A 22,203-nucleotide genomic window follows, 5' to 3' on the forward strand; every position below is an offset into this window, starting at 1 on the left:
CTGTAAAAATAATATGTATTGAATTACTAATTAATTACAATAAATACAATTAGAATCAAATTTCTAATAACTACCGAGCTTCAAATCCAAATTGTTTTCGTTTATGTACTTGTGAATGTCTGTCATCTCCTCTGAAAAGTCAACTGTGAACATTTGAAGTCTTTCACACATTTGTATTACTCTTTTTACGACATTCTTTGAAACTTCCAAAGTGCAGTCCAACCACAAATAGCTAATATTCTTCAAATGTCCTTTTTCTATTAAATGCAATAATGTGTCATCTATATTAGTCTTAGTCTGATATTTCAAAACTAGTTTTTGCAAATTATCTGTACATTCTACGAAAAAGGTCAACATTTGATCTATAGAAAAATTTTCATTACCTATTGTCAAATTCCTGAGTTCTGAGAATATTTTGTTTGGTCGCCGAAAATACCTGGGAATGACCAAACACTTCGACTGAGTCATTAAACAGAGTGTATTCAAGTTTGGGCAGCACCTTCCGAGCGAGATGACCGCGTCCAGGGTTAACGAGTGATCTATCTCCCACAGGGAGAAGTGTGTGAGGTAGCTGCCCTTCACTGATAGAAGCTGCTGCATCGAATCCGAGTACGAAAAGAAAGAAAGATCCAGCCTATTCAATCTCAAGTCACTCACTGAAATCTGTTCTAAAATCGCATCTTTATTATGTTCTGATAAATGTGTTACTGACAATTCCCGTAAGAATGGACATATTTTAATTAATTTCCTAATACCCGCTGCAGATGCGAAATGACAATTCATTTTTCTGAGACTAAGAGGCCCTATATCCAAGACACTACTGATCAACGTAGACCCGATGTCGCAGGACTCGATCCGTAGCTCCTCCAGGTAAGGAAGCTCGTTGACCAACAGAGTGATACCTGCTTGCGAGACACAACGCCCGATACGATTCGCGCGTTCATTTCTGGGAGGGTCCATTGCCAAGATTCTTAAATGTTTTAAATTCGTAACGAAACAAAGCCCAGCATCTGAGACGTTCCTAATCAAAACGGAAGCATTAAAAAGGGATTTGCAGATGTCTACTCTAGAGACAATATTGATTTCTTCAAGTAAGGGACAACTTTCACCGATGACCTCGAGTATCTCGTCGGTGCAAATGAATTTGAGATCGAGAACGACTAAGCGGCTGAAGGTGGAGAGTGTGGCGATCCAGAACCGCTGGGGTATGCTGTTATCGAGGTCGCATTTGCGGAAGACGGTCATGTTGGGGTGCGTCAGGACTTGCAGCTGAATGCGAGGGTCGCCGCGATACTGGCAGCATGTTCTTTCAGAACAGAGGACATCGAATAACCTGAAAAAAGCAATAACAAGTAAATATTTTTATTTATTAGTGTCTTAATGGCTAAAATATTTGGATGAATAAAATGCTTTTATTATTTTGAACCTGCCTCCTGTGTCAGTATATTGTAAATATAATTTAGTTTACAATATAATATTCTTTCTTAATACAGTGTATTCACACTCATGACGCTTGCTGCTTCCATAGGAATTAACTACTTTATAATTGTAATGATATTACTAATTATTGGCAAAAACACATTTGTCTAACGAAAACAGAGATAAAACTCTAAAAAATAAGTATGAATGTCCAAATCATATTATCCTTATTTATTAGTGACTCAGAAACAAAAACTATTTGGCACCATCAAGGTGACTAAAGGTTACAATGTGTAGGTGGGTAGAACATAATTTTATTTAATAATTCTCTCAGCTTTCACCATTTACATGCCCTTTACTTTAGATAAAATAGATTCTTTGCCAAGAATTTAGAATGACATGTGAATTAAGACAGTCTGTCATAATTACAGTATGAAAGTACTTTCTGTTCATAAACTTTTATTTCACTATAGTTCGGCCATTCAGAGAATGCGTTCCTGACACGTCGCGATTGAACTGACGACGTAACTTTGCAATGGCGTTGCAGTTACGATAAAAATATTTTTGCTGGTTGTTTACCGTTTTAACAATTGAGGAGCATTAAAACAACATTATTATATCAATAATCAATGAATGTTATTACGTCGTCAGTTCAATCGCGACGTGTCAGGAACGCATTCTCTGAATGGCCGAACTATAGATTCATATGTGATTTCATAAGATTTTATTTCGTTTGATTTAGTGAATTTGTAGTCATGTGCTGTTTGGAACTTAGCCAATGTTCAAATTGTTTGAAACACAAGAAACAGGTTTTTAATACATTAATGACCTACTTGTAAGACAATTAACTTATTATTATTTAATTAATATATGCCTGATTTACTTTATGAACAAGTTAAGTACATAATTGTTATTAACAAAAATTTTAGATCTTTGCATTTCTGTAAATTCTTGAAGCGAAATTATTGAAATTGCACCATCAATTAATTAACTGTTTTGGACCACAACCCATTTAGTTAATTAGTAAAGAACTAATCAGTAAATAAAGCATTTTCTACTAGCTGTGTTTAGCTAGATAAATAAGGCTAACATGGCTAACAAGTGTAACATCTTTGTTTAAAAATTATGTTGAATAGATAATACAGAATAATTAACATTAATAGTACATGACGCGATATAATTATTAGATAAGTGATACTTCACACTTTTAGAATTTTTGTGTGCATAAGTCAGCAAGATTTAAATGAATGAAGGACAACAAACTTGAAATTTGAGTACATAACATTATCATATTGTTTAATTCTAAATTATTCCAGTTTACAGTCAGACGGTCGTATTTCAAACAGAACTGGATTTTAATACAAAAGTATAGATAAGAATAAACAAAGAATGTACCTGGCTGGCAGCATCAACATTAATTGGCATTTTAAATCAAACGCCTCCCTCTCACACTCGTGGAATTTATTCTCAGGATACGTCTTTTCAATAACATAACAAGCTGAATTAATAAGACTAATGGAACTTTTAACACACAACTGAAAAAGACTACAGGGCTGCTTTGGAGGCGACATCTCGACGCCCAAAGCGATTCTATGGCAAGTTAACTTGTATTGTACTGTATGAGTATGATAACTGAGTTTATTACATCGAACAACTGAATTATTTTAAACATTTACTAATCAAACTAATTTCTACTTTACTTTGTTATTATTGTGAACAATATTTTGCCATTTATTGATTCTTATTTTTGACAGTTATCTGATCCAGTTTGACAGGTTTGTAAGCAACCATAGACATAATATTAGTAAACAGGACTGCGCATATAAACCCAAAAAACGAGCCGAGTGAAACAGTTAGTACGGAGGCTGTCTGTCCCTTTCTAATAGGGTGACTATGAGATTAAGCTATGTGAGACAAATCCGAATTTGCTAAGATTATTAAACACAGATTAGTATTGAAGTTTTAACTTACGCAGTTTGTGACCTTAAGATACTAATAAAGGCTTTTAATAATTAGCGGAAATTAGCAGTATAAAAGCAGGAAGATTCGAAGTGAAGACTGTTTTTTTTTGTATTTCTACTTCATATATAGACTGCTGAGCCATTTATGTCGCCTTTCTTCATTTTTTGGGAAGCTATAACAATAGTACAACAGTTTTAAAATCCATCACCCATATTTTGACTCGTTACAAGAATTCATGGGCACCCTAGTTGTTTGGTTTACGAAAATGTTATTATTAGCTAACCTGTGGAACGATATATTGCAACCACCATAGGATTCACTTTTGCAAGTAGAAACGCAACACTTTTTCACCATTTTAATAGTTTAAATTGATTTAATACAAAAAAATATAAACAAAATTTTAAATGCTGATTACGCGCTAAGAATGTTCAGGGTTACCGCTAGAAAATAAAAAAAAGCAAAATAAAAAATTATGTTGTTTATGTTTTAATAATAAATACGAATAAATTAATGCGATTGTTATTTATTTGTTGACTTACAATTGTTAAAATAAGATAAAAATATAAGTGATTCAATTGTTTTTGGGAAGACAAAACTTTTGATCACAACATTTTTTTATGCTGGCAAGGTGTTAGAAAGAGACAAACAGCCTCCGTTCGAACTATCCCTCTCGGCTCGGATTTGCCTCTGTGTATTATGCAACCAATTTAGTACCTTATTGCGTTAGAATAGAGTTCATTTTCGTAAATATAAATTTTGAGCGTGCGCAATCTTGTTTAGTAATATTATATCTATGTAAGCAACAGATATCCATGGCCCTAGAGATGGGCTGTCAGAATGTCGTTCTTTCATTCACTACGAACAGATTATAAAAAAATATTTGTTTGGTAGGAAATGAGATAGATATGAGAAGACTACTATCCTGGGTGTGGGATTGGGAGTGTAACTAACGAGCTAGCTAATGTGTGTAACGGGGATCCCCAAGCCTGAATCCCATCAAAAAATCGAGTCTAATTATTGTTAAAAAGTTTCAAACCCACATACCTTCGTACACATAGGCTGATCGCGTCGGCTCGGGTCTTTGTAAAGTATCGTGCATTAAAGAATTCTCTCATCATTTTTACGCTATTAGTATGACGCGATACCTCTGGTCAGATCTACAAATAGCGAACCAATACGGCTAAAAACAGTGGTCAGGGAGCGTTCAAGTAATACGTAATGCAATTTGGGGGGAGGGGGGGTCTTGTAAAACGTTACGATGCGTTACAGGGGGGGTCTTTCTTACAACACATTACGTATCTAACATTGTTTTTTTTTTTTTTAATAAAAAATTAGGGAATTAAAACTCCAAAACTGGCAACCCTTTTCATTTACGTTTTACAGGGAGTCCCTTGATTGTATTAGTCTGGTCGTCATTTTTGATTTGTTCTCGCAAGTTGGCAAACATTTTTGTTTATATTTCACGGGGAATCCCTAGATTGTATTGCGTCATTTATGGTTGTTCTCGTTGTCAGTATTCGTTAGTGTTTAATTGTTTATGGAGAAGCACATTGCTATAGTCGGTGTTGAGTTCATAGTGTTCATACTGTAATGTCCTCAAAAGAGGGAGATTTGTATCATCAGCTGTTTCTGGCCTATAAAGGCTCTCATGCTGTCTTGCCAGCGCAAGAGTGTCAAAAAAATGCCAACGCAATTTGGAAAACGGCTAAAGAAAAACTAAAAAATAAAGAGAAGTTTATAGAACATATAAATGAAAAAATAAACAAAAGTACGCAGGTGTTGCGGATTAAAAATCTCTTGTTTTATTTACTATGTATTATTACCCTAAAGGCAATTAAAACTATACCAAGGATAAAATCTGTAACATACTTTTTTGCGAGTTTAGGGTAAAAATGGTCACTTAAGTGTTACGTAACGTTTAGGGGTGGGGGGTGCAGAAAAACGTTACGGTGCGTTACGAGGGGTGGAGGGGGGGGGGGGTAAAAAATCTTAAAAAATTGCGTTACGTAATACTTGAACGCTCCCTCAGGCAAGTCCACTTCGATCACCGGTAGCTAGGTAATTACTTACCTCAATGCGATTATGCGATGTGGGTTTTCTTAAACTTTCACAAAGCAGCCCGTAGTCTGGAAGTTGGTGATTGATTCACCCGTGCATCGGAGAGCACGTAAATGTCGGTCCTGCGCCTGATCTCTTTCCGGTCCTGTCGGATTGCCGCCCCATCGGGTTAAGAGAGTGAAGGAATAGGGAGTGCACCTGTGTCTGCGCAAATGCTCGTGCACTATAATATGTCCTGCGCAGCTGGCTGATCTCCTTAGGTGAGAACGGCCGCCGTGGCCGAAATCGGCCGTGGACGCCATTATTATTATTTATAATTACTTACCTGACTTAAATCATTACCGGTAACATTTAATTCTTAAGTAGGTATGTTTTGTGCTAAATAGGCACTTACCTAATAAAGTATTAAAGAACTGGTTGGTTTATTGAGCAGGTAAGTAATAAAAAAGACAAGTTAATTTTTAACATTTTATTTTTATTTCCATTTTTTTCGTATGAGATTACACCTAAAACTAATAATTAATGATTAATTAAAAATATACATTCTTCATAATAAATACATCTCACGAAATAAAGTCTGGTTTTCTTTAAATTAAAATATGTCAGTGTTTAATACGAGTTTGTACAAAAGATCTTTGAGAATTATATTACTCTTATGCTGTTTGAATTACGTAAACGAAATGTACATTTTTTTGTACTTAATAAGTAAAGGAAAAAGCCCTGAAACTTTAATTTATTAGGGTCAATTCCCACTGAAAGAGCAGCGGCCGGCAGCGGCCGTAAATGCAAGTGATTGAGCGCGAGCGCGGCGGGCCGCGCGACGCCGCGCCGCGCCGCGCTCTTACATTGTCCGTGCTCTTACGGCCGCTGCCGGCCGCTGCTCTTTCGGTGGGAATTGACCCCAGTTGAATAACTTTTAAAGTCAATAAAAGAAAAAATAGTTTTGCTCAATCATACAAACTCGTATATTATTTTATAATGAAAAGTATTCAAATTTGTTAGAAGGTAATAGTTAGGTAGGTACATATTTTTTCTGGAACTCAACAAAGCTTGTGCTACGGTAAAAAACAATAATACACCTATAGTAATAAAGTGTAAAATTGTACCCAGTTGTTTAGGTTCAGTTTATTTTAGATTATGTAATATTAAAATTCGGATTTCTTTGTTTAGTGCATATTCAGGGCAAGGATGTAAGGGCAAGCAATACTATTTTGAATTAATAATCTTAGAAAAAATATGAAAATGTAAACCATTAGGTACCTAATGATGACAAAATCAGTAAACAAAATAAATAGGTAAACTTAAAGTAAAAAAAAAAAATGGTTTTATAAGGTCAGAATTATCAAAATAATATTTTTATAATATAATAAGGAAAGGTAGGTTGGGCCACATAATTGTATTTTTTTCTCATTCCAGTCATTTGTTTTTACATTTGGAATACCTATTAAAACGTCTTTCAATGTACTTAAGTCTTCATTTTTTTTTAAATCTACTAGTTTCTGATTTTGCTACCTGTTCTATTTATTATGGCTTTGGCTAGGAATTTTTAATAAATGGAAGTAATTTAGATCCTTGAACTAAATGTTTTTAATAGGTTCCCAAGTATGAAGTGAATTCATTCTTATGTCAGAATTTAAAGGGTATAATTGTATCCTCCGCTCTTCTTTTTCAGAGGCATGTTATAGTGGTAGGTAGGTATATCTATGTATTAATTATTGTATTATTTAATCTCCAAGATCTAAGTTGAGAAACTTACTCTGTACCGATATATTTATTAATCTCTCTAGTTTCTTAAACATTAAGGGATTAAAAATTATGATTTATTTGTTATCAATTACTATCTTTCAGTTAAGCATAATTGATACCTATAATAATCTAAGTTCAGTGATTATCTAAAATCTTTGTTGTTTATAATAATTCTCTAATTAATAGTTACATTCGAATAAACGATTTATTTATGACATTATTTACAATAATTGTAACATCTACATAAATTATTTAATTTAAAAAGATTCTACTATAAATAGTTATTTGGCACTAATATTAAAACAAACGGACTTTTAAATTATATATTTTTTACAACTAGCTACCTATCTACTTAGTATCAAGAGTTCGTAAATTAATAGGATTTTTTATTAAATGTTAAATATTAATAATATAATTTAATGTTGTGCTCATTTTTATTAGGTAGGTACACAGCAAAGGAAATGTCTTTGTTTTAATATTCGTTAACATTAAAATAAAGTGTTGCATAAGTTATTTACGCGAAAATAAATATAATTTATTTAGTAAATAACCATTAAATGGTAGATACATATTTCTTGCTTAAGCTCAATAACATTTCAACTCAAGATAACAATAACATTGCATTTATTAATTCATAAAACTCTCAATAAATTATATATTATAACAGATACTTAAAAGACATATTCAATAAATATATGTAAAATAACGTCTACATTATTCAAAGTTTTGCCGGAAAGTTCGCCAAGAGAACTTTTTAAGCTAAAATTAAGAGAATTAGAAGGAACAATAATACGTTTTTTAAAACGTTATTCAAATATAATATCAATTGTTCATTTTATTTGTGCACCATAAAACAACAAGACTAGAATATGAACAGATATTTATAACTTAACAGATATTAGACTCTATTATCTATGTGCTAAGGTCTAAAGTATCTACAATAGACTTCTAGATAGATAGAACTACGACAAGAGTAGATGAAATAGAAACAGTATAGATAGATATACTTCTTGTGTGGCACTTAATAATTTAGGGATGTTTAGGTACTTTAAGAAGTGTCCTTTCGATTATAAGATTTAACGACACTGGAGTAGCATATATTTTTAAGGAACGGTTTTACCATTTTTGAAACGGTCCGAATTCAAAAAAATGTCCCCAAAATTATCCAGCGCCAAACAGAAAAACAGTCACACATTATTTCTCATTCATAGCACAACACATATCACTTATTGTAGTACTAAGAAAATTACATAGCCAAAATCATCATCAAACAAAATAATGACGATCAGTAATTGACCGCTGACTGACAGCTGATCGAATATGTTCGGATTCACATTCTCTCGTTCGTTATTATCTTTATGACTAATCTCTCTATCATTTTGGCCTCCATTCCCCGCTTGCGCTCCTTGTCCTACATCATTATAACCTACACTATCATTTTCACGTTTACCTCCACTATTAACTTTACCCGCATTTTGATCACATTTACCCCTATCTCGATCTTTACCCTTTGGTTCATGAGTTTTTCTTACACCGTCCTGCTTTGCATTTACCTGAGAACTTTGAGCCGTATCGCGTATCACATATGTTTGATTTGGACCTCTTTGGAAGGCGTGGGACTGAGCGCGTCCGCTCGGCCAAGCGGATCAGAGTCTCTTGTGCGAGTCGGTGCTGGCGCTCTTGAGGGAGCCGAAGCGGCGCGCCTGCGAGGTGGTGGGCGCGCTGTCGCGGTCCAGGCTCGCCGCGCGCAGGATCAGGCCTCGTGACTGACGGAGGGACGATTCTGGTCGCACCTGGAAAAACGAAAGGCGATAAGCCTTAGCTTCCACGGGATTTCTCAAGGAATTTGCATCAGAATTAAAGGGTCCCATGTCCTTTTTTCAAACCCAAATCTGTTAAACTGTTATAAGGAATGATATGAGCGGTAATAAAAACTTTGGATACTACGACTTTATCAAGTCCTTCCTGGAAGGTTATCATGGTGGTTATTTAGTGTATGATTCCTATATGTGTCAAAAATCTAAGTTACTGGTACGTACCGGTTCTCCCACAGATGCAACACGCCTCTGCCTCGGCTCCCTGCCGGTTCTGCTGGTCTGCTCAGTGAAGGAGGTTTCCAAAGATCGCTGCGAAGCATCACTGATAGACTGCGAGAGAAGGTGGGTGGTCGATGACGAGTTCGAGTCTTCGATGTTCGAGTACTCGTCTGGACTGTCATCTCGCTGGGGGGTGTCTGACTCCTATAAAAGTAAAATGAAATGCATAAACTAATTGTTCTCTAACGGACGTTCCCAATATACCATCTACCTGTTGATTTCCATACTAGAGACAGAATTTTGACATTAGCCACAAACAAGTGACGTCTATAATACCTCCCTAAGCGAACACCAGATAGATACTGGATAAAATATTGCTAGGAACGATAAGTTAACTACATAATGTATTCTGATTCCATGAGTCGATTTATTCGATCGATTTTAAAGAAGTTATTATACCTCTTCTAAATCTCGGAGGGTGGTTGGGTAAAGGTGTCGCCTAGCGTCTTCTCTCTCCTTCTCTCTTTCCCTTTTTTCGAGCTCATCCGCTAACATCATGACCTCCCAATCACCTCCACTGCCAGGTAACGCTGTAATGGAAATACCATTTTTTTAATTGCTTTTAACAGAAAATGCCATATTATTATTTTAGGTTTATTTTTTAGAGGAATTCGCTTTGAAAAAAAGGATCGAAGGCTTCTAAGATAGGAATGAAGATTTTTGCTACAATTATATTCTAGCACTATTTCAGAAAGTTACATAGAACAAATGATTCTGCAAAGGATTTACCTCTAATTGGTGACGAGCTACCGTGACTCGAGCTGCTGGCGCGCCCTCTCCGGGAGTTGTTCTCCACGAACTCTTCAAACATAGGCGTGCGAGGTAATGACTCCGAGTCGCTGCTAGATGATGTTGAGGCCCTGGAAGTTACATCATATCCCGAATAAGTATTTATTCCCTTATCCTTGGACTCTGCAAAATTTAAAATTAAATTTAAGAAATGGCTAATTGACAAATGTTTTTATTCAATAGCTGAAGTACGTCGAGAAATATAGAAAGTTATTTGTAATTTTTTTTGTTACATCGCATTTATTTATATACATATAATTTGGTTTGTCGAATATGCCTAAAGACTTTGTTTTAATATTCAATATTATTTTAGATTTTTTAAATTGTAATTCCACATTATGATAATGGTCATAATAATATTTGCATGCCGATTAAACGGCGAGACATGTGAAACACATACCTACTGTAACATCTTGTAATACCATACCATGTTTCTAGCAAATAAAATTTCTGATTTCTGATTTCTCTAAAGAGCTAAATAATTACCATACGCTAACTATGAAGGGTAGTCAGAAGCCAGAAAATTTAACAGCCAGTCTTACCATAGGGTATCAGGTAGCGCGGGTAACGGTGTTGAGGCGGTCAGATTGGTAGTCGCTTTATGAAAAAGTCGGTACTAAGTTGCACGATTAAACTGGGAGCCGACCCCAATTGAGTGAGTTGCTGTTGAAGTAGCGTAGTAATAAGGATCCACTTACGCGTCACTCCAGCTGCAATCACTGCCCATATCAAGAACGACATCATTGCAGTTGTTGGTAGGTTTGTGAGTCGCTGTCCGATGGAAGAGCGAGCCCAAACTAAACTTGCGGTGCTGCCGCGGACGACCTTCTGGAAAACAGATGCCTAAACATTTTAATAGAAATAAAGATATTACAAAGCGATCCATTGTAACGTGTAGCCTTTGTGAACATTGTGATATTGCATGCAATTTTGATAACGTAGCGGTAGAGACAAATTACAATAAGCATATTCTTAGGTTTAAATAGTATCGTGCATTTTCATCTAAAACAAATCACGTTAGAACGCCAATCAGAACAAAAGACTACACGATAGAGTTAAAATGGGACGCAAAACTAACTCCTTTCGTTTTTGCCAGTGTGATGCATCCCCGTATCCACTGAAAGGGTCTTCTTGATCTTGGACTTGGTGTTGTCTAGGTGTGAGCCGAAGAAGTGGAAGGTTCTTCGACCGGAACGAAAACTGGACTGCTCGGGGCTCAGGAGGGAGCGGTCTTCCGATGTGGTGTGTGGAGACAACGGCCTGAAAGAGGGAGTGCTTCTGCGGTCTGTAGGTGAACTCTTTTTTGTTTCTAACAAAGTCGAAGTTAATTAATTTAGAAAACAAATAAGACCGAATTATGATTACATAAATTATCGATTAAAACAAACAATTATTCATTTGGGGAAATACGTAATGATAACATGAATGATAGAGAATATTTCCAGAGATTTAGAAATAGATATTGTATGATTTTATTAGATAAATCTTTATACCTTGTTAAATCTTGCATCTCCATGCTTTCTTGATCACTCTGATCTTCCCAAGATTTCCTCTGCCTTAACTTAGCCGCTCGTTTTCTCGAATACGTCCCAGCTTTACCATCTAGGTTCAGATCTAACCTCTTTGATTTGCTAACAGTCCACTGTTCTTTACTAGATGAAGTTTTATCAGTTTTTGAAAGTGATACGGCTAAGCTTTGCAATTCTGCGTAAGATAACTTCGATAGTTCAATTCCTTCAGTCAATTCTCTTAGGTTCTCTTCTGTGAGGTCTTCAGCTGATAAAGTTTCTCTTGCTTCTGCATTTTCTCTTTCTGGTGATCTATCCTTTTCTGCTTCATCAGCGCTGGCTGTTGGTGGAGATGTTGCGAATACTGTATCAAGCGAGTCGCCTCTCTGAAACGTTTATGCAAGTTTATTAAGATGGTCGAAATCAAAAGTTTCTTTTGAAAACCTTTTGTATATTTTTCTTACCATAAATCCTTCTTCAGCGGCCGAAGCATCTTCACTTCCTGAGCTACCACTCTTGGAAACAGGTTGACTAGATGATGTTGTTTCTATTGACCCCATTGTTACAGTAGGCTCCTCGCCAGGTTGATGCGACGTAGGACTCATACCAGCCAGTCCTAGTTTTTCTAACTCTTGAATACGCTTTTGTAGCTGACTAATTATTTCGTCTCGTTTTCGAACTTCATTTTCTAAACTATTGAACCTTAAAAAGAGAAATTATAATTTGTATTTTCGATCCAGAGTTAGAAGATTTCACAATAGGTATATAACTCTACATAAAGGATTATGCTACATACACATATATTATTAACCGGATGGTAAAAGTTGGTAACATACCTTTCTTGAAATTTTCCTTGCACATCGTGTAGATGTCCTTGAATAACTTGCTTGATTCCTAATAGTACTTCTCCGAAATATTCCTGTTCTTCTAATGAGCCTGTCAATGAATACAAGCCTTAGTCATTTATTAATTGTCTTTTTTTGCAACATGAATGAAGAAAATATATGTTAGAGTTAATATTTACCTCGCAATAATTTCCTTTGGTTGGCAACCGCTGATATTAACGTGAGTTTAGGTTTGTCTGAAGGCACTTTTATTTCTTCAGGTCTTAACGATTTTAAATCTAGCATTGGGTCAATGTTTTGTTGCAGTTCATATTCAGCTCTTATATTTAACCCATAGTCCTGAGTCACATTTTCTTCTGCTGATCTTGCAATTTGGTTATTTGGGCATTCGGGTGCTGTTACTTCGACATCAGGAGGCAATGGGGGAGATATTTGTGGTATTAGATCAACGCTAACTTCTGGCATCGTGAATACATCATCATTTTGTATATCAGCTGGTGCACTTCCCGGAGGGGAGGGTAATGTGTGACGATGGAAGGTAACACTTTTGGCAAATTTTGAATGTCTTGCCGCATACCCTTCTAATGTTGGTGCTCGAATTAACCTTTTTAACTCATTACTGCGTTCAGGACTTTCCGCGGGGGTTACATCCTCTGACAGTTTCTTTAAAATTGATTTTAGTTCTCTTCTTTCTAGAGTTTCGTTAGATTCGTGACTTCTGCAAGAGTCAATGGATTTCCGTTTGAATTTTCTTTTATCCATAGTGCTACCTTCTGAATGACTTCTAGTTAAAGTATCACATAGTAAATCTTCCGACGAGCTCGTACAATCTAAGCTTGAACTGCGTATTTTTACAACTTTTTCTAATTCTGCTAATTTTTGCCTTTCATTCAAAATCTTTAGCTTTTTAACAAACGGGAGCCCACCGTATTCTGGTGACAAATCATCAATTGACCTATATTTTTTAACTCTGGGCAACAGCATTCCCGGTGACATATTAGTTTTAGTTTCCGCCGGCTTTGTGGCGTTAGTAACATTCTTCTTTGGAGATAAAGTTAATAAATCTACTGATTTCTCTTGGACGGGTTCCAAAGGGCCTGTTAAGCAAAGCTTAGGTTTATCTTTATCATTATCACTAGCAACTTCAACATTATTATTGTCTATTTTAACAAGCTCCGCCGTGGTAACTATAGGCACACATATATTTACAACTGCCTCTGCTATACCTTCTTCTTTTTTCTCACTATTCGAACTTAAACTTTCATCTCTTTTTTCTTCTAAACTAGTTTTGCTTTGGCTTTTCGATTCCCCTAATATAGCTGCCTTTTTAAGTTTAGTCCAAGGTTTTTTACTTTTAGGTTCTTCTTTAACTTCCGTGGCAGGCGGCGGCATGGGACTAACTTCTGCTGGAGTTTTGTCTATTGATGAAGATTTTGGTTTTTCTGTGGCTAAACTATCAGTATCTTTTGGTCCACTTTGTAATAGTTTTAGTTTATCTCGGAATGTTGAGCCTACGGCTTTCGCTGGAGACTTGATTTTGCTAACAACGGAATGTGGTATTGAAATTAAGTTGCTTTCTGACTTTGGTGTCGGTTCTACTACCGCCGCTGGTTTCTCACTTATATCCTTATTGAGTGGTTGACATACTGCGGTGCCATCACTCTGCACTTGTAATATTTTATCTCTAAAACTAACTTTTGGGCGAGACGCACCATCACTTGACCCGGATGAATTTTTCCTAGATGTTTTAGTAGTTGGACTTTGTAGTTTACCTGGGGAGCTAGACTCAGAACCTTTTCTAATTGGGCTAAGAGTCTTTATCGTTGGACTTAAAGGACTTTTAATTGAACTAGGGCTAATAGTATCGGAGCTGGAGGGCTGATTGCTCATAGTTGGAGTAAGCTGGTTTTTATCTCTTTCTTCCTTTGCTTTTAGTAAGAGTAACCTCTGAATGAGTGGTAGACCAGCTCCTATCACCTCTGGTTCGATATCTGGAGCGGAACTTGTTGAAGGAGTGGGTTGTGGTGTTAGCGAGAGTACTGATGATGTTGAATGCCTTTGTTTGGCTACTTTTTCTTCACGATCCTAGAAAAAGAGAAATCATTTTCGATGTAATAATAATTCCAGGTTTATCTGTTTATGTTATTGTTGTTTTGAATTGTACCTGTTTTTCTTTGAGAAGCTTTAATCGCGAGAGTAGTGGTAGACCGGCTCCGATAGGCGATATGCATTTCTCACCATCTTTGCTACCAGAAGTGGTTTCACCATTATTATCCTGAAATAAGATATCAATGAACACCAAAGTACTTGCTCAAGACCATTTATGTCCTCCGATATGATAACTTACTTCTTGATTCTGTGGATGAGCAGAATCATCGCTTTCCACTCTCGGCATTCTTCTCAACATCTTTCCTTCTGTAGTGCCTGCTCTTTCAGCTCCAGCCAAAGTCTGTAGTTCTAATGATTCTCCAGACCTACGCCCTGCTCGAGATCTACTACGAATAGCGTTCCGTATACCCTGGAAAGCGTATTAATATACTTTATACATACATGACTTGAAGATACGCTTAAATTAAATTATCACCATATCTCGTTAGGTTAAAATCTGTCAGAGTTGTGATAAATGAATTGAAACCTAACAATTTTAACAGTCCACGCAAACATGACATTAAATTAAACACAAATGAAGTTCCATTGCTCTGCTATCACAGTGGTTTATTAAATCCATTCATTACACGAACATGTTTGCTTCCAAATTTTCGCATTCAAATTCCAATAGCTTGAAATATCTACTCGTATAAATTAAGCTTTGGTTCATTCATTTTGCTGATGTTATTTTATTCATACGCTAAGAAGTTGTTCAATGTGTGAAAATTGATATTAAATTCTACGTAACATCGTACGCATGATTCCCCTGAGGGATACAGAATACAGCAACAGATAACGGCTTTATGACGTCGAATTTTCTTACCTAGACATAAAATTGGTGATGGGCTACCTACATATTCTTATACATACATTCACCTAGATTGGTCTGTTTCCGTTTCATTACAAGACCCTTAGACACTTTTGCTGAGTGAAAAAATTGATGAAGCACTTACAACCACCTCACCAACGACGCATGATATTAAAATTCCAAATCAAATATTGCTTCCAATTCAGAAACGATTGGTTAAAGTTTTATAACCCAACCTACCTTAACATCACTTCGTAACTTATGCACTATCCTTTTCGACGTGCTGTCGTCCCCAGACATCTTATCCGGACTGATCTCGCCTAGAAAAGACATTTCATTAACATTTTGCTCCGTCAATATCGGAAATTAGATTTCTCATTAGCAAATTGTAAGGCATTATGAACAAGTATTTACATTTATTTCGCTCTTATTGGTTTCGGGAATATTAATGTAGGTTTGTGATTAACTCCGAATGTCTGACCTTTTTGCTGGGTAATTTTATTTCAAGCATCCTCCCACTCGTAATTAATTTTAGGGATAGCAGAAAATGGTTTCTACTTATCGTACTTTTTATTAAAAAGTTCCTGTTTACTTTTGTATAATACAATATCTTGCCTTTCCAAGTTACAAGCGTGCCCTTGTAGTTTCAAGGTGAACAGTTAATAAAAAATCTAATAATTACCTACCTATTTTATTGTTCTCACCTTTGACTTTCTTCGATACTGTTTTAGCTTCTTGACGGGGCTTCCTTCCTAAAGTTTTTAATAGGTTCCTTATTTACAGACTCTACTTTATATTATACTTTTATTTGAGTTAAAGGAATAGGGAGGGGTATTTATAAGCATTAATTTCATTTCTCCTATCGAGAAATAATTAATGAGCTGCCAGAAATAGATTTTAGCACTAGAAATTAGCGTTCGCTTACCCTTCCTAGCCTCAAAATGTAGAATATGATTGCGATTGGCTTTACCTTTGCATTTCTTCGACATATTTTTAGCTTCTTGCAGACGTTTCCTTCCTAAAGTCTGCAGAATTTCCTGGGCCTCGGGGTAATCCTTCATTGCTGCTAACACATCTTCCCGAGACAGCGAGAAGAGTTCGGAGTACCCAACCGATCTTACGTCTGCTGTACGTCTAAATAAAAAAAAGTTAGGAATAAGTGTCAAAAATAATTTTCATAATCTGAGATAAAGTTGATAGTGGTAAAATAATTACACAGCACTTAAAAGATTGAAACGAAAGTACAATAAATAAATTTTAATTCAAAGCGAATACATATTCAGGAATCAGGAATCCACAATCCCAAGAATTGCAGTTACGAATTCACGAGTTTTTAAATTTTAAACTGTAGACCAACGATTAAATATTCAGTGTAATATTAAAGTTACACCATTTATCGTAAACTTTGCATGATTACGTTAAAGGACCAATATTTATATCGCTTTTTAGATAGAAATTCAAATCTTACTTGTTCAGTCCATCGAGGTTTAAAATCCCGATTTCTCCAAAGAAGTCCCCTGCTTTCATGGTAGTTAGCACCCGACCTTGTTCCGATATCACTTCAAGTATACCGTCGGCTATTATGAACATTTCACGGGCGACTTCACCTGCAACAAAGTGGAAATTATGTCACTATGAAGCTAGTCTTGCAACAAATTTTCGTAGTTGCTTTGTTGTATGGGTTCAGGCAAAGCATATTATCTACTTCTATTTCAACGTTCTGTGGTATAAACTAAATCTAAGTCTTTGTTATTGACCATTTGTAAGCTACTCTTACTTTGCTGAAAATAACAGAAGTATTCCAGCCACAAAAGTTTGTTTCTCTAATTGAATCCGACAAAATCCCAAATTAGTTTTACATTGATGACATTTTAATATCTCAAACTTGTCAAACTTCCAAAGGGCACTCCCAACGCCTGAAATACCCTTTGATTTCCATGATTCGTTTCTATCAAAAGAGAAACGATTGGAATAGCTTCCCTTGTGCACGTAACACGATTTCACGACTTACCTTTTCTACAAATGGAATCACCGGGAGTGAATATGTATGCTTTCATTTTCAACACGAGGTCGTGCAGGAATTCCGGCTGGCACTCTTGGAATATTGTCACCTGTGAAAACGTAATTAATTGTTCAAAAGTTCATTTTATCGCTTTTAATGGACTATGGTTTGTTTTTTTTTTTTTTTAATTTTGGAGCATAATGAATGCAGAATTCTTTTAAATTTAGGTTTTAAAGGCAAAAAACTAGTGACAAGTAGTCGTTTTAACAGTGCACTTAGTGCTAGAAGTAGGTTGTAAAGTGTCCAATATGTAGTCACAATAATTACAACGAACGGAAGTAAAATAGAACTTAAACTGGGTTCAATTTAAATATTCAAGAGGGCCAACTTGACACCCTTACTTCAAAGAGACATTTACGACTAGTAAAGTTTTATGAGAAACTATTCCATAGTGAACTAGAAATTAAAGAACCGTAGAATGTTTGTTGACCTTCAGACGTCTCGTAGACAACCGAGGGATATAGGTCACCCCGGTGTTTGGTAGCTAACTACTAGTAGACTAGTCTCTGTAATTAAGTACCCTTTTTTCATGTCTTGCTACTCTAATAAAGGGGTCTTTGCAAACTCACTACTCTTGCTACTTTTACATCCTAAAAGGACTATTTCGAAGTCCTCTTTTGTCAGTCTCATTTAATGATTTACGGATGATTACGAAGCCTTCTGAATTTCACACATTTTCCTTATCAGATTTGCCATGTCATTTTATCATCATCTTCCAAATCCTATTGAAAAGCGAGTCATAACGAAACCTTTTTTTGCCTTTCACATACCTTCTTCAGCACACTAAGATTGACGTGCAAAGCGAGTTCGGTCTTCAGTTTGTCAGGTAACAGTCCCAGTGCGGTGTTGATGTCCCCTCCCCCTTGTATCCGACCCCTGGACCAGGAGTAATCGTACCAGCGCAGCACGCGTCGCTTCATGCCACCTGGCACCTGTTAAATATATCACCTCGTTTGTATGGCGCGGGAATGTTTTGCTTCAGCGCTCTTTGAGTTTCCTTACTTATTGCTGAGGACGTTTTTATTTAGGAGTATATTGAATACATATTTAGATGGAGCAATTTTAATTCTTGATGATTGTACATTTCAAAAGGGTCTTAAACCATTGTACGACTGAGTATCAAATGAAAATAGTGTAAAATTAAGTAGAAAGATCTAATTTTATATATCAGCTTTTTAACGGCAATTTATCAAATAAATAAGGACTAATTAATCTTTCCTGTCTACTCAGCTTTCGACTCGTTTTTGTGACTTTGGGTATGACACCCCTAAAGTATTTTTGCTCCTGACGTTATCCTCTTGGCTCCACTAAACTTACCTTATGGTGTCTCATATAAGTTTTAGCGCCATCCAGCAGTCTCTCAAACTCGAGCCTGTTGGCGTTCCTATTGGTGATGACATTGCCGACTTGCCCCACTATAGTGGCGAATATGAATACGCCAATCAGATAGCTCACTATTGTGAAAACGTACCTGAAAATCACAACATATAAGGCCAAAGCTGAATAAATAAATCTCATTATTATATAAAGAATTAATCTCTATATTTTTAAAACGTTTTAAAATAAATTGAGGTGTCGAAAAACCAAAAACAGTGTTGCTACATTAAAATAATAAGAGACAGATTACGGAAACCAAAAACTATTCAACAACCATCTACAATGAAGTTTAACAACTAAAACAACAAACAAAATATAAATAGTGCAAAGTTTTCGAACAGTTGCGATAATACAAAACACCCCAAAAGCAATAATAACGGACAAAATAAGCGATACGTTTGACAAAATGGCGGAATCAGTGAAGGCTGTTCGAAAACTTTCTAAAACTCGTTGTACGACATCGATGAGTGATTTAATAAATAAAAGTAACAAATAAAAGAAATACAGTTTATGATGGAGTAACTAGTCACATTTATAGTCGTCCGAAGTTAGTCGCTGCGAAGCGAACAGCCTCCAAATTTCTGCCGCCGCCATTTTTATTTTTATTACGCTCCACACTGGCTGTTTCCCTCCAACAAAATGTTTGAGACAGTGTTTATGTCGAATTTATGAACGGAGAAATTTATACGTGGTACCGTATAAAATACACGGTATTACAAACCATTGTGTGTTGTAGTGTGTTGCTCAAATGTCTCGCACGATTGCCGCCATATTTCTGAGACTAATATTTAAATATTTGTTTGTTCTACTGAAGCTCTAATAAATACGACAATCCTATTTTTGTGTGCTTTGCAAATAATTGTGTGCGAAAACTTCAGCAGTCTTTTTCCACATAGTGGCGAAGCTGTAAAATCCTTTCCGTGCAATAAAACGCGTTATTGCGTATCTTTATATGTGCAATACGAGTCACTCTAACATTTTAATTCCGTCCTTATTACCAATAAATAGTGTTTATATTCGCATGCAGTAAACACTGTCCACAAAACACATGTCGTAAGAAAACATTTGAAACGTTATAATAATTTATATTATATGAGAATGGTGGTGTAATTTATATAAGGTGTTTACATTTTACGGAAGCCTGCGATTGGTCAGATCATAACGATGTTCTAAAAGTGTTTGTTCCATAAAATTATCATAACTGCCTTGTTATGCGGGCTCTTATTGAAGGGAATTAGGTAGTCAAAATACTTTCATATATCCTGAAACGTTCTTATTGCGTTAAGAAAGTTCACGTAGGTACCTAAATGTTACTTTGGTATAGTTCAATGACCTTATATCTAATGAAAAAGATACAATCAGCATGTATCTTTGAAAGAAATGTACGCCTTTTTTATCCCGAAGTGTTATCCTTCGCTTTCTTCACAGATTACGAAGGGTACTGAGATATTTCGAAACACAAAATTAATTGGAAGCTTAATCTAAGTCGCGGCTCAGTCGCACTTGCAAAGGGAAATTCACTTTAGAAAGAAAATGAGACAACATTATGAAGACAGCGAACCTTATAAAATTTGGTTGAGTGGTCGTTTATGAAAAAAAAAAGAGTGGCATTCTTAGTTATACCTATTAAATTCAATTGAAACTTGACGTTTGAAATAAATATAGAAAAAACAATGTGGTTATGGTAATTATTCTGTCACCTACTAGGCACCCATTGATTTAGCATCAAGTTTAAATTATGTTGTATTTGTGCATGTCAAAATTCGAATTCCAACAAAACATAAAACGACTGACTATTCGAAATTCAAATTAAAACGGCTTCACTCGAAAGTTTACCGAACAGTTTGAATTTGACGTCCAACCTCTATGGAAAACAAAACACGCCACAGACTAACAATATTTGTCATTTTTCAACCCACATTGGGACCAATGTTTTACGTCCAATACTAGAAATTCTACTTAGAATTTTCGTTGAAGCTTGGCCCTAATGTTTGTGGTATGTCAAGCGTTAGGCTGTCGGTTCTAACGTTAGTCGAGAAAGGTATCGCTGTAATTAAAACTCGCTTTCTAACGAGACAGGGAAACACCGGGGTAGCTCGTGTTTTGTTTTTAAAGTCTTCCACTTACGACTTTCTACGGAATTCTGTTTTACACATTTAGTAATGGCTTGTGCAATTGGACGTTTTATCGATGTGGTTACTTTGCTTGATCATGATAGTTACAAAAATTTTGAATTACGAGATAAACTACTTTAATTAAAAAGTTGCAGAAATGTTGATTTTAAAACCACATATACAACATGTAACGTAATTAACGCACACCCTAAACACCCCAATTAGAATATTATGTTATAATCATAATACATACACTGAATTTTTAATTTAACATGTATATGCATTGTTATTTACTAAATTAGTTATACCAATTCTTGGAGAACTTTTTGGTCATACTACTACGCACGCAAAAATCGCGCCGCGCGCCGCTCGACTCGACACAACATAACGAAACTACGGAAAAGCCGACAATACACGAAGTCTTATTACTTTGAGTTACGGTCTATTTGAATTTGTTTTAACTGTACAGGGTTAATATGACAATAATTTCCGTAGTTTTAATTATTTTTGGGATAAAAAATTACCTATATTAAAAATGCTATAAGTCGATTCAGTAAACGATTCTGAACAAACAAATTTTAGGATGTGCGTTAATTAAGTTACATGTTGTATATAAAAAGAGTTATTATTTAAAAAGATCAATAGCAATGCAGTATTTTAATACACAAGTCAAACATCATGCCTTCAGAACGCATAATCTAGAATTTCATTGGACAAAACAATTTTCCAGTACACCGACTTGTGAAATGAACTAATTCAAACTTGTACTGAAATGTGTATCAACCGTTAGTTGTGTACTGTGTACTTGTGTACAAATGAACTTTTGACTTCAACTGTACCTGTGTTTTATTATAATTTCTATGCCATTAAGCAATAAGCTGCAGTTCGAATTAACAGATGAAATATTATATTTACTTTTGAATAACTTTTTTGACAATGATGACAAAACTTTTGATGTTTTTAATTAACTTTTTTCTAATAAGGTATTGTGAATTAAAATATTAGGTTGTTTTACCATTTTACCACATTAAAATATCTACCGCCTACTACCATTTTTAAGCTGAGAATTAAAATAACATCACTTCTATTTGAAAGCTTAACAATACAGCAAAAATATGGCTCATAAATCCCGCATTAAATGAGTGAGAAAAGTAATTCAGTGCAGATCTCAACCATTTGAAAGCTAGAAGTATCAGCTATAATATCCATTTCACCTGGCCATTCAAACGGTACTCTCTCGTCTTTTAAAGAGCATTAAGAATTTAATAAAT

The 22,203-nt window shown here is 35.5% G+C and overlaps 2 protein-coding genes across 2 annotated transcripts in view; both read right to left on the bottom strand.

The window, feature by feature from the left end:
* LOC124639479 lies at positions 1-3,181 on the bottom strand. Its single transcript, XM_047176859.1, has 2 exons — positions 2,815-3,181; positions 1-1,333 (listed from the first exon to the last, which is right to left on the bottom strand). The coding sequence occupies exons 1-2, from the start codon at positions 2,988-2,990 to the stop codon at positions 64-66; spliced, it is 1,446 nt and encodes a 481-aa protein (XP_047032815.1). The 5' UTR covers positions 2,991-3,181; the 3' UTR covers positions 1-63.
* A 3,789-nt stretch (positions 3,182-6,970) lies between these two features.
* LOC124639646 overlaps positions 6,971-22,203 on the bottom strand; it is a 56,111-nt gene continuing 40,878 nt past the window's right edge. Inside the window, exons 11-29 of the mRNA XM_047177087.1 lie at positions 18,759-18,912; positions 18,212-18,373; positions 17,391-17,490; positions 16,848-16,986; positions 16,350-16,513; positions 16,084-16,131; positions 15,620-15,699; positions 14,771-14,941; positions 14,588-14,698; positions 12,603-14,508; positions 12,415-12,514; positions 12,043-12,280; positions 11,564-11,964; positions 11,149-11,348; positions 10,769-10,913; positions 10,011-10,141; positions 9,681-9,811; positions 9,225-9,425; positions 6,971-8,978 (exon numbers count right to left, since the gene is read on the bottom strand). Of these exons, the coding sequence (XP_047033043.1) occupies positions 8,832-8,978; positions 9,225-9,425; positions 9,681-9,811; positions 10,011-10,141; positions 10,769-10,913; positions 11,149-11,348; positions 11,564-11,964; positions 12,043-12,280; positions 12,415-12,514; positions 12,603-14,508; positions 14,588-14,698; positions 14,771-14,941; positions 15,620-15,699; positions 16,084-16,131; positions 16,350-16,513; positions 16,848-16,986; positions 17,391-17,490; positions 18,212-18,373; positions 18,759-18,912 (4,729 nt within the window). The 3' untranslated portion in view covers positions 6,971-8,831. The remainder of the gene's footprint in view (positions 8,979-9,224; positions 9,426-9,680; positions 9,812-10,010; positions 10,142-10,768; positions 10,914-11,148; positions 11,349-11,563; positions 11,965-12,042; positions 12,281-12,414; positions 12,515-12,602; positions 14,509-14,587; positions 14,699-14,770; positions 14,942-15,619; positions 15,700-16,083; positions 16,132-16,349; positions 16,514-16,847; positions 16,987-17,390; positions 17,491-18,211; positions 18,374-18,758; positions 18,913-22,203) is intronic.

Source organism: Helicoverpa zea, chromosome 19 (assembly GCF_022581195.2).
Source record: "Helicoverpa zea isolate HzStark_Cry1AcR chromosome 19, ilHelZeax1.1, whole genome shotgun sequence".
Lineage (NCBI taxonomy): Eukaryota > Metazoa > Arthropoda > Insecta > Lepidoptera > Noctuidae > Helicoverpa > Helicoverpa zea.

Excerpts from the sequence above, each read along its gene's own strand:
- LOC124639479 (XM_047176859.1), bottom strand. The coding sequence starts at position 2,990 with ATGTCGCCTCCAAAGCAGCCCTGTAGTCTTTTTCAGTTGTGTGTTAAA. Across the intron at positions 1,334-2,814 it reads ATGTTGATGCTGCCAGCCAG|GTTATTCGATGTCCTCTGTT; the intron begins GTACATTCTTTG and ends TGCTTTTTTCAG.